This window comes from Carettochelys insculpta, chromosome 29 (assembly GCF_033958435.1).
Source record: "Carettochelys insculpta isolate YL-2023 chromosome 29, ASM3395843v1, whole genome shotgun sequence".
NCBI lineage: Eukaryota > Metazoa > Chordata > Testudines > Carettochelyidae > Carettochelys > Carettochelys insculpta.
This window is the reverse complement of record NC_134165.1, coordinates 15,658,297-15,670,557: the sequence shown is the minus strand read 5'-3', so window position 1 is coordinate 15,670,557 and position 12,261 is coordinate 15,658,297. Positions and strand designations below refer to the sequence as shown.

General features: G+C 63.4%; 1 protein-coding gene across 6 annotated transcripts in view; it reads right to left on the bottom strand.

Moving 5' to 3' along the window:
• The window catches only part of FMNL3 (formin like 3), a 46,267-nt gene extending 34,006 nt beyond the window's left edge, over positions 1 to 12,261 (bottom strand). For all 6 annotated transcript variants that reach the window (XM_074979745.1, XM_074979747.1, XM_074979748.1 and 3 more), the window contains exon 1: positions 12,078 to 12,261. In XM_074979745.1, the coding sequence (XP_074835846.1) occupies positions 12,078 to 12,197 (120 nt within the window). In that variant the 5' untranslated portion in view covers positions 12,198 to 12,261. The remainder of the gene's footprint in view (positions 1 to 12,077) is intronic.

The window sequence follows — 12,261 nt, the reverse complement described above, 5'->3', positions numbered from 1 at the left end:
ACCCAGCACCGGGTGCGGGGGGTTACTGAACGGGGTGTGGACTGGGAGAAATAGGGAGACCGGGGCAGTCAGGCCTCCCTCGTGCGAGGGTATCCCCAGGCAGCTGTGCACCGCCCATAGGCACATGCCGCCAGCAGCACCTGAATCTCTCCTGGGCGGCCGTCCACACGCCCGGCTTCCAGGGACCACTGCTCCCAAACCACCCTGCAGGTCCTTAACACCTCCGAGCGTTCGCTGCCCTGGAGCACTCGGCAGGGGAGACGTCTCCGCCCAGACGTCATGGCAAAAGGAGCCACCCTCCAGCCATGCAGCTGGGGGCAGCCAACAGGCAGAGGGAAAGAGTCGTCCTGCAGCCTGAGCTCGGTGGAGGAAGGAATGGAGGCCAAGGACGCACACGAGCTGCAGGAGGACCGGACCGGACCGCGGGGAGTCAGCAGGGCCGGCTGGCATGGCACGGCCAGCCAAGGAGACACAGACCCTTCCCCACCCAGGGCCAGGCCCTGCCTCGGACAAGAGCCGGCGTCTTGCTCCCGCTCAGATCACTCACACCAGGGCGTGGCTCTGGGTGTGCATCGGTCACTTCCCCCCGGCTGACGTGCAGCTGCCTCTGGGGTGACACACTGTGTCCCCACTATGAGAACCCACTGGGTCGTCGCAGACTCAGGCCAGACAGGCCCATGTGGTGCCCATCATCAGCTCGCTGGTACAGCCTCAGCCCAATCTTCACCCCACAGCCCAGCCCCTCTGCAGAGCGAGGGGGTCGGCTCCAAACCGGCGCCCGTCCTGGGGAGGCCATCGCCCGCGTCCCTCGCTCCTGGCACCCTTCCTTCCAGCCTGAATTGCCAACCACGGGCTCTTGCTACCCCTTTTCCAGCTGTGCACGGCCAGCGGTCCCGTCCCTGCGTGGGCCCTGGCTTCTCAGGCAGGAGCTGTGCACAAGGGGGCCTTGGGGAGACAGGACAATCCCCAGGTGATGGAATCGACACCCGGCTCCCAAGAAAGGTGCTGGGAGACCCTGACCAGCCCTGAGGAGTCAGGAACTCTGCTTTGTGTCTGATCCAAAGCAGGTTGGCACCTCTCTCCCCGCCATGCTGTCAGCACGGGGTCACTCTGCCTAGCCTGGCATGCAAAGCACGGCTGCTGCACCAGAGCTGCCCCCCCGCACGCTGACATGAGGGGAGCAGAGAGTGCCAGCGGCAGCCGGCACCAGCATTACTCGCCCTGCACTCGGATCAGCCGCACCGGCATTCCAGGAGTGAGCACTGAACCGACTGGGGCAGGTTTGCACAAGCACCTCCTGCAGCAGGGAGTTCCTCAGCTGAGTTCCGGTGCACACAGAAGCGCTCCCTGCTGGGCTGCGGTGCCAAAGGCCAACGAGAGCCGAGTGCATTGCGCTAAAGGCCTCTCTCCTGGCTCCAGCTCCTGTGTCTGCTGCAGAGCTCAGGCCAGAACGCAGGCCCCTGACTCACGCCCTCATGCTCTAGCCACAGCTATCTTTGCACGCTGCACTAGTGAAAACCCCCAACAAGGGCCAACGTCCTGCCTCAGCTCTGGCTGATCCTGGAATGGCTTTGTCACCCCCACACGCCCTCCCACCAGCCCTTCCCTCCTGCGCCCAGGCAGCTGCTGGCCCACAGCCACGCGTTACACCGCCGCCAGCCTGGGAGATGAACCTGCCAGTCTCTGCTCTGGGCAGGGCAGCTCATTCGCTGGGCTCCACTCCCGCCTCCCTTGTCCCAGGTCAACTCCTATTTCTGTAACAGGCCTGACCACAAATTACAGCATCCAGCAACCCTACAACTAAGGAGGCCGGGGGAGCCTTGTGCCTGCCTCTCCCTGGCTGGGCTGATGCCAGGAGCCAGGCTGGGCTGGGCAGGCTGGCAGGACCTGGAGTAAGATGCCTCCTCCCAAGCCTGGGCCCTTCTTCCAAAGTCAGGCCAAGGAGCCGAACCTGCCTGCAGCCTGCTTGGGATGGGCCTACTTCTCTGGGAGCGCAGGAAACAGCCGGCCGATTCTCTGCAGCAAGCTTCAAAGCCCCCAGCGGAGGAAGGCGCCTCTGGAGCCTTCCCCTCTGGCAACGGCCACATCCTCACGGCTTTCGCCTTAACGCCAGCCAGGCTGGCAGCCCCAGCCGCTCCCTCAGCCCCGACAGCTGGGTGCAGCTGGGCTCCATTTGGATCGGGGGCAGGAGCTGGCTGGTTTGCTCCCACCTGCGACTGAGCACAGGAACAGCCTCCCCCATCAGTGGGCTTGAGAGCCAGACCAGGAGCAACTTGGGTGCCGCCTGCTGCTGGGTCTGTGGGTGGTGCACGTGCGCACCCGCCTTGGCGCACAGAACAAATTCATGCCGCACGGGGTGGAAACAAATGAGAGGGCGCCCGCCAGGGCTGGGCGCTCTGCAGCCGGCAGCGCCCACGTTGCTTGGCAGGGCAGCGCGTCACTGAAAGAGGGAAGTGAGCTGGGCTTTCGAGAGAGGCCAGGGCCAGGGCCAGGGAGCTGCGGGACTCCTGGGGCCCATCCTGTCAGGGATGCTCTGGGGCCCAAGCACTGGCCACACCCCAGCCCAAAGGCAGCGTCCAGCCGTGTGTCGCTAGCAGGAGGCGCAGCTGCCTGGACCCGGGAGAAGCAGGCTCCTGCCTTAGACACGAGGGCAGAGCTCCAGGCACCTCGCCTGCGGGTGGGGGGTGTTGGGTGCTTGGAGAGGAAGAGCACAGGGGTGGTGTCAGGAGAACCTCAGTCCCCAGCAGTGTGACTCTCAGGCTCTCCTGCCTCACGCGCCTGCTGCAGCTCCCAGAGGGTCCCCCCGCCAGAGGCCTGGTTCATGTTCTTCCAGGGAGCGGAGGAGGTGCTTAGAAAGGGCACCAGAGACACGGGTCTGGATTCTGCCCCCGCCGAGCACCCCCCAGCTCCTGGGAGCAACCCTGGATCCGCCGCGATGCCCACAAGAGCTGCGGCACAGGCGAGGAGCCGGCTGGGCGGCTCTGCATGCTGCCCTCCAGCCAGGCACCGGCTGCAAACTCCGGCTCCTTCCCAAGGCTTACGCCTGCCGTGTGCAAACCCACTCAGAAGGGCACACGGCCCCCCAGGGACCCGCGGATAACACAAGGGCTGTCTCTCCAGCAGCCATTCTGAGCCAGGGTCCGCCGGCAGCAGGCGGCTCTGAGGTGGGCCGCTCTGGAGACCGGGGCAGCAACGCATCACTGGGGCTTGCCACTGCAGCTGTCAGGGTGCTGTTGTGCTTGGGGGGGTTGCCCCTAATGCAGCCATTTACACCACTTTGCAGGGGTGTGAAAGCCTGCGCATGGTGCGAGTTCACCACCTCCCCTGGGATCTGCACAGTGCTGGGAGCAGAGACGGCGTAGCACTCGCTTCTGCCTGCCTTGAGCTGGAGAGACAGGACAGTGCCCACGGGCCTCAAAATAGGACGCGAATTCTGTGCCAGGTACAAACAAAGCACATCCCTTTGTTCCCGGCCCGGCTGCAAACCGGAAAAGCCTCCAAGGATCAAAGCTGAGGCCAAGCCGGCAGCCTGCGTGGAATGGAGTCCTGCTGGCCTATCATTACTCCACAGCAGCTTCTGATTGCTCCATTCCCTGGCTAATTACACACGCCAGGGAGGGGGCGGCAGCTCCAAGCCATTAATGACAGGATGCCTGTTGCTCTAGAGGCAGGAGGGGCAAGGCCAGCGGCTGCCCGCAGCACATGCTGGGACCCTGCCAAGCCCTGGCGAAGCAGGAGCAGAGCAGACAAAGGACTTGGATGGGAGCTGGAGAGTGGCCTTTGGTCGCTGTCTGTCCCCAGCGGGTTGTGCTGTGTTGCTGTGGGCTGTGAAACACACCCAGAGGTGGCTGCATTTCAGGGGCCAGCGAAGCCCCTGCAGGTCAACACGTTTACCATGAGGGGCCTTGGAGTCATTCTGGCCACTGCTCCTGAACTCTGACAACTTGCAAGGCCCACTGCCTCTGGCACCCCAGGGTGAAGGCAACTCTAGAAAGCTGCTGGCAGAAGCTGAGAACGTGCGTTTTAGCACCTTCCAGAGGGAGGCCTGGCCAACGGTTTCAGCCGCAGCAATAATTCCACCCTTTCCTTTGTGTCAAAGGCACCCAAAGTGCCAGTGCACTGGTGCGGAAACTGAGGCACCAAGCAGGGAAGAGACTCACCCACGGTCAGGCCCTGGTATCCTGCCTGCCAGTCCTGTAGTCTAGCCCCCAGTTCAGGGGCAGTTTTAGAGCAAAGACCAAGGCAGTTAAAGGTGGGTGACAGCTGTAGATGGGAACAACAAGCAGTCCTGAGGCACCTGAGAGACCAACGTTGATTAGGTCATGAGGTTTGTGGCAAAACCCACTCAGGAACCACTGAAGAACATATTATTAGAAGCTCACCAAGCCACAGCACCACAAATCCAGAGAGAAAATGACATTGCTGACTAAGCCCCCAACCAGCTAAGAGGGGAAGAGACAGCAGCAGCTCGAACAAAGACACACCCATTAGGTAACAAATGGCAAAAAGCAGGAGTCGATCGCAACGAGTCTCAATGAGCAGCTAGGAAGCGTACAAAATGAATAAAGGACGCCAGGAGAACTCTGCGGTCAGCCGAGTTAAGGAGAATGAGGAGGTTTTTAAAGCGCATTAGGAACAAAAGGAACCCTAACAACGACCCGGTCCGTTACTGGACGGCAGCAGTAAAACTGTCAATAGCAATGCAAAAGAAGCAAAATAGTTCTATAAATATCTCTCCCCTCAGTCTGGGGAACACGCCAGGCGATGGAGTCACATCCTACAATGATGATGACAGCACTCTTTCCATTCCAACCGTAACTCGGGATTATGTGAAACAGCAGCTACTAACGTGAAACATTGTCAAAACAACAGAACCAAAACAGTTGCATCCAAGAATTTTAAAAGAGCTGGCCAAGAGCACTCTGACCCATTAACATTCCTCTTCAATAATGCCTGGGGACATTACGCTGGGGAAGCCCCGGACAACTGGAAGAAAGTTTTATTTTAAGAAGGTAAATGGGATGAGTTGAGTGAGTATAGACCCATCAGCCTGGCATCAATGCCAGGCAAAATAGTGGAGCAGCCAATACTGAACTCAGTTAGTAAAGAATTAAAGGAGGTGCAAACCCACAGTGATCAGCTCTGCGGATGGCACAAGGACAGGAGGAATGAAGAGGAAATGGAGTGATCTGCTTGGCTTGGAGAACTGGGCACAGGCCCACACCGAAGTGTCCCAATACAACCAACACACAGGCCGGCCAGCAGCCACTCTGAAAACATCTGGCAGTTAGTGGAGAGAATCGACTGAAGCAGAGCCCTGCGACGCTGGGGCCAAAGGAACCCACGTCCTCCAGGGACGCCTGGGCAAGGGCATCCCACGCAGGAGTTGGGGAGGTTACGTGGTCTCTGAACTTGACCTGGGGTGACCACAAATGGAATTTTGTGCCCCTCAACTCAAGAAGGAGGCACTTAAATGGGAGACTGAGTCGAGCCAGGAGAAGGTTAGAAAAGGAGGTGAGAAACGCTCAGTGCTCCAATGTGCCAACAGTCCCAGGAGAAGGTGAGGGGCGTGATGGGGTCCCCAGCTGGAGGCACTCGGAGGGGAAGAGGGCTGGTCCGGCCAGCAGACAAAGGAAGAAGATCCCAGAGCTGAAAGCCATGGCTGGCTGGTGATATGGAGCTGATTTGGCGAGTGTGGCGGGGGCAATTAACCTCTGGAGCAATTTACCAAGGATGGGGGTTGGGGGAATCCTCCATCTCTGGAGGCTTTTAAATCCAGACTGGCTGTTTCTCTAGCAGCTCTGGCCTGGGAATCAACCCAGGGCCCTGCTCTGGTCCTTTCACCCAGCAGCTCAGACCAGACGGTCACAGAGGTCCCTACAGGACTAAGGATGAATAATCATTGGGTGCGCCAAGAAACCATTAACCCAGCAGCAGTGGGAGCCCCGCACTGCCTCGGGAGAGGCTGCCCTGGGGTGAGGGACCAAGGGAACACTACCCCAAAAGCAGGGGGTGCTGGTGCACTTTGTCGCCTAATCCCTGCCAGCCCTCAGCTCTGCCGCGCGCACACAGGGCCAAACTCTGGCGTCACCTGACACCAGTGAAAGTCGGAGCACCAGCTCTGGAGCGACCGGAGTCACGCTGGACACACACCAGTCTCCCAAGATCAGAAACTGGCCCAATGCCACTGAAGTGGGGGAGTGAGTCTGGATCTACCCTGCAGCCCTGAGCCCAAGCGGGTGGAGATACCCAGCAGCAGAACGGCCAGGCGGGCTCAGCCCAAAGGCCCGTCCAGCCCAGCCGCCCGGCTGCCGACAGCGGACAGTGCCAGGAGCCGGCGGGAAGGGAACAGCACACGTCGATCCCTCTCCTGACACCCATTCCCAGCCCAACAAGCAGAGGCCAGGGACTCCATTCCTGCCCAGCCTGGCTAACAGCCACCGACGGACCCACCCGCCCTGAATCCATCTGGTTCTCGTCCGAACCCCAACACAGTCCTGCTCTGCCAACCCCCTCTGGCGAGAGTTCCACAGGTGCCCGACCGCGCCCCGCGCGAAGGGAAACTCCCTTTGCTTTGTTTTAACCCGGCTGCCGTCCGTGTCATTGGTGACCCTCCTTCTTAGGCCCTGGGAGCACGTACGTAACGGTCCCGTTTGCTTCCTCCACACCTGTCATGACTTTACAGGCCTCTGTCGCCCCCCGAGCCTCCTCTTTTCTAAGCCGAACAGTCCCCGTCCTTGCACTCTCTCTCCTGCAGCAAGCTGCGGGTGCCAGTGGGTGGCCAGGCAGGGCTGTGACCCAGCTCACCCCTCACTGCACTACCCGGGAACTGCCCCCGGGGACACCCAGCTGATGTGTTCTCCCTCTTCAGGGCAGCCCCTGCAGTGTGGTTTGCCCTCTCTGGCCCTTTTGCAGGAGCTGCCCCCCAGGACTAATCCCCCACCCCGGCTGGTGACGTACAGGGAGCTCCTTGGGGCGGGAGGGGGTGTGACCCGGCCAGGGCTACTCGCTGGGCTGGTGGCAAATGCCCTGCACAGGTGAGGCAGCAGGGCTTGTTTTACCTGTCCCGGGTAAGGCGGAACGACAGTGGAAGAATGTGCTCCTGGGGGAAGGGGTGAAAACATGGGTGGAAGCAGCCTGGCTGCCCTGGCCAGGGAGTGGCCCACCAGCCTGCGTCACTGGGGAAACTGAGGCAGGGCCTGCTGCTGGCTTTGGGGGAGAACTTCCAACACCTCCAGCCCTGCTGCCCTGGGGGGGGGGGCCTCCCTCGGGGGAAATGAGGCACAATCGGGCCAGCACAGCAAAGCCTGAGACCAATCGCCCCCAACCCTGCTTGTGATCAGCTCCCTTCCTGGGGTCTCCCCGCGCCGCGAGGAACAGAACAAACTGAGGGGCACCTCAGCACCTCCCCTACTGCCGCCCGTCCAGCCTGGATCCACCTACTGCCTTGTGCCCGTCCTCAGCGCCCCCACCCAGCACCGCCTGGCCTGGCTGGGCCGCTGCTGACAGTGCTCAGCACAAAGAGACAGCCTGGGCACTGACGTAACACACCTAATGCTCCCGACCTGTGTTTGTGGGGCCTAGGCTGGGCACCTCGCACCTCCCCCCTGGCATGGGGCAGCCTGGGAGCCAGAAGCCCTTTCCTGCTTCTCCCCTCGAGCCAGGCCTCAGTGAGAGCAGCCAGGACGTGCCAGTGGAACCTCTTCCCCTCATGGTATCCGCACTGCACCGGACTCGCACCTGGCACTGGCAGGCAAAGTCTGTTACGCACCCCGGGACCCAGTGCACCCAGAGGGCTCCATGACCACGCACCCTCCTCCGCGTCGCGCTGACGGAAACCAAGGCAGAGCGAGAGACAGGGCCTGGCCCAGAGTCACGGCCAACCTGGGGCAGAGCTCGGGGGATGGAACCCAGGAGTCCTGGCTGCCAGCCAGCTCTGCTCTCCTCTAACCGCTTGGCACACAGAAGGGGTACGTCTTTGTCCCGGCCACAGAAAGGAGCAGGAGCAGAGCTCCCAGTCAGCGAAGCACTTGGGTGACCGCCCAGGAGGAATTCAAATGCTGCCCCGCTGATTAGCAGAGGTCCCCCAGCCACTCACAGCAGGGTCCCTCTAATTTCTTCCATCCGCAGGAGGAATAAGTTTTGTTCTGTGTGCCGAGGTATGGGCAGATGTGCCCCACCCATGGAAACGCGCAGCCGCCTGTGGGCCTCTGCTCATCCGCTGGGCAGCCCCCAGATCTCTGCTGGGCAGCTGCCCACGCGCTCAGCTGACGGGGAACGCTGGCCAGCAGCGCGTGTCTGTGGTGGTGCACAGGCCTCAGCGCATAGAACAAAACTTATTCCACGCATGGATAGAAAAATTAGCGGGAACCCTGAACGGGAGTCCCCATTTCCCCACTCCCCTTAAGGACCTGGGCGTCCGGGCTCCAAGCCCCTTTCATTGCAAGCCAGGGAAGGGGGTGAGAAATATGCAGAAAGCCCCTCCCCCGCCGCAGCCCAGCCCCCCCCCCCCCCCCCGAGATCCCCCGGCTTCTGTGAAATACGTCTCCTGAGCACAGTCGTGTCCCTGCATGAGGCTTCCCCGCAAGCAGCGCCGGACGCGACGCCCGTAGCGCCAGCCCTGCGCCGGCAGAGCCCACTGGAGCGACACCGCTGGGGTCTCTGGCCCGTTGGGGGGAGGGGAGCAGAGCTGCGTCTATCGCTGCCGCTCCCAGCTGCTCAGGGAGTCTCAGGCTCTCGTTTCCTCCCGACGTCAGCTTCCGTTCGCCGAGACGGGAAGAATTCAAGTCTCCCTGTCTCTCCCCCAGACGGGCCCTTTCACAAAGGCCTCTCCCGCCAGGCGAGCCCAGCGCAGGGCCAGCCCCGGTGCAGAGACGCCCCTGCCCCCCGCCCCGAGCGCAGCCTGTCCAGTGCAACCGCATCTCCGAGCGCTGGGGCCGCGTGGGAAACGGGCGCGCCTGCCTAGGCCGGGCCAGGCAAGTGGAGCTCTGCACCCGGCCTGCCTGCCGCTCCCAGCCACAGCCGGCAGCACGGAACCGGCGGGTCTGCGGAGGGAGGGGGCCCAGTTCTCCGGTTCGCGGGCACCATCTTGGGCCATTTCCGCTTACGTGCGATAGCGAGAGGTCAGCGCCTCGGGGGTGTAAATTGGCACCACTGGGCGATCTGGCCCTTTGCAGCGATTAAAACTTCCCCAGCTCTGTGGCAACTCCTGCTCGCTGGGTCGTGGCTGGGAACAGCCCACCCCGCTGCCAGGCTGGGGAGTCCCCCGCCTTTTACAGGGCAGAACTGGGGAGCTCCAGCGAAGGAGTCTGGCTCTGAGCTGGACACTGCAACCCCGTTTCCTGTGCCCCCACATGGCGCCTGTCTGCCCTGCGCTGGGGGCTGCGAAAGGCCACAGGGAACAAGTCCCCAGCTGAGCTGAGCTAACGTTCAAAACTGCAGAAAGTGCCGCCACCCAGCAATCTCCCTGTTCTTTCTGCTCTTCTGGCTGCAGCGCCGACACAGCCCGGGGCTGGGGGCCGTCTGCAGAAGACGCTTTTTACAAGCGCCCCCTCCACCGGGAAACAAGCCCCTCGGTTCCCAGTGACGACTGGCAGGCCCCACCACTGCTGCGCTGGCAGCTGCTCCCCAGGGACAGGCTCTCACCAGTGCCCAAGAGGCCTGCCCGGTGCACACAGCGTGTCCTGGAACAAGCCCCAAGCAGGCCCCTGCTCCGCTCTGCACAAGACTGCGCCGGAGCAGAGACGACGGCTGGGACCCCCAGCACAGAGACAAAGGTCGGGGGAGTTCACGGCATCTTTGTACGTGTGACGACGTCAGTGCTGGGAACCTCCCCGGGCTGCCACAGGGGCAGTGGTGATGGTCTGACCTCCCTCAGGGCCCTTCGCTGCAGACACAGGGTGCCAGGCCGGGCCCCAAGCAACGCGAACAACACCTCAGCGGTTCCCACCCGCCCCCGGCCCAGATACCTGCATGCAGGGGCGCACCCAACCCCACAAACCCTCTGCTGCTTCCTGCCTTCGCTCCTTCCAAGGCCTCTTCCCAGGGGCAGCTGGGACCTGAGCAGCAACTCAGAGGGGAGTGACAAGCCCAGCCCCTCGGGCCGGCTGTCTCCTTGGGGTGCGCTGGTGGCACAGGTACCCAGAGAGGGAGAGGAACCAGAAGGGATGTCCACAGGGAGCACAGGGCAGTGGGCTCCCCAGCCTGTGCCCCCAACCCTGAGAGGACCTGGGGAGAGGCCCAGAGAACTCCCCAAGCACCCCAGAGAGAGCCCCCAGCCTGGTGCTAAGCTTTGGGACCCACACCTCTACAACTGATGGAAGCTCGGTCCCACTGAGAACAAGGGAGAACACCGCAAACACCAGGAACCCTCAGCTCCATGAGGGGAGGCGAGGGACACTGCAGAGCCAGTCCAATTCCCCACTCAGCCACAGCTCTCCGGGGATCTTGGGCAGCCCCCGACCTCTGCCAGCCTCAGCCTCCCCCACTGCAAGTAGGACCAGCCCGGCTGCACTGCTCTGGGGAAGGGAGCTGGTGCCCAGTCAAGGCTGCAGGATGCTCAGAAGCTGCAGCCAGAGGCTCAAGTCCCTGGCACAGGCAGGTGAGAACCTGGCCCCAAAGACGGGTATGACCAGCTGGCCCCGGGCAGCCCCATGCACCAGCCACACCATCACTTCCCCCCTTGGGGCCGGCCTGCAGGGGGAAGTGTGATGCCCCATCCCTGGGGGCTGGCTGGCTTGCCCCCTGGCAGCTAGGCCCATGGAACATGCATGCCGGGGAGGGGTGCCCCAGCTGGAAAGCCAAGGCCTGGGCCCTTCCCAGCTCCAGCCCAACAGCACCAGGTGGGCACTGGGGCACCAACAGAGCCCGTGGGAGGCCCTGGAGAGAGGGGGAGCTGCGCCTCCCCCCACCCGGGCACTGCCCCAGCCCCTGGGGCCGCACTGCCTTGTGCAGGGAACTGTGTCACTCACAGTCCTGGCCTCGGCTTCCTGTGGCGCAGCGCAGGCCCCAGCCAGCAGAGCTGGCGACGAGGTAGTTTCCCGGCTCAAAAACCCCCAACCAAAACTCTGTGCAGTGAACCGGGCGCAAGAGCCAGTGAGCAGGGCACGCTGGGAGCGCCATCCTCTGCCCTGAGCGCACAGGCTGCAGGGGAGAAGCGGGGATCCCCCTCCCGGTGGGAAAAGCCCAGAACGGCAGCACCAGCCCCCCGTCACTCGCTCAGCCTGCGGCCCGAGCCAGCGGGGTTACACCACTGCCTTTACACCAGCGTCACCATGAGCAGGACCTGGCCCTTTGTTTTGGGGCACGGACGCCCCCCGCAGGGCGCAGGGCCAGGTACACAGGCTGCACCGCACACAGGAGTTCCCACGCTCCAGGAGAGCCATTTCCTCTTGCTTCCAGGCTCTCATCAGCCGCCACCTCTGGGCGTCACCCACTGCCATACAGCCTGCGCCCAGCTTCCCCAGGGAGCGTGGCAGGGCACTGTCCCACCGGAGCCACAGGCCTGGGCCAGGCACTTGGAGCAGAGGAATGCCACCCTACGGTACCACCAGGGCCCAGGCCAGCCACACCTGGGGCACCGACCCCCCAGGGTGCCCGAGCGAGGTCCTGGACCCCCTGGAGAGCAGCCCCAGGACGACCCCAGCCCAGTCCATGCATCCTGGGAGGTGCTGAGGGCACCAGGCTTGGCTCAGCACCGACCCCAAATGCCTGCTCCACTCAAAAGAGCAATGTGGGGTCCCGACCTCTGGGGGCCCCTGGACACCCCCACAGCCCAGCCCAGGGCAGGCCCCAACAACGCACCCAGCTCCCCCCCCCCTTTTCCTGAGTGAGCTGGAAACTCCACCCCGCCCCCCCGACCGGCAAAGCCGAGACCCCCCAATGCCCAGTGGGTTCGGTGCCCCCCAAGCTGTCACTGGGACCCCCCGTCTCCGGGGCGGGAGCGCTGCCTCCCAACGGCTCAGACAAAACACGGGCGGAGGCGGGTCCCGGGACACGTGGAGGGTCCAGGCTGGGGGCTGCGCTCGGGAGGCGGGGCCGGGGGGCAGACATGGGCCCGGGGGGCGCGGGGGTCTTACCAGCACCAGGGCGAACCGCTCCTCCAGCTCGCAGGGCTCCGGCATCGGCGACTTCCCCGGCGGCGGCAGCCCGGGGCCGCCGGACAGCGGCTCCCCGTCCGCGCTCTCCACGTTCCCCATCCCCGGCCCAGGCGCGGGGGGCGGCGGGGCAGCCTCAGCCCTGCGCGTCCGGCCGCCGCGGCAG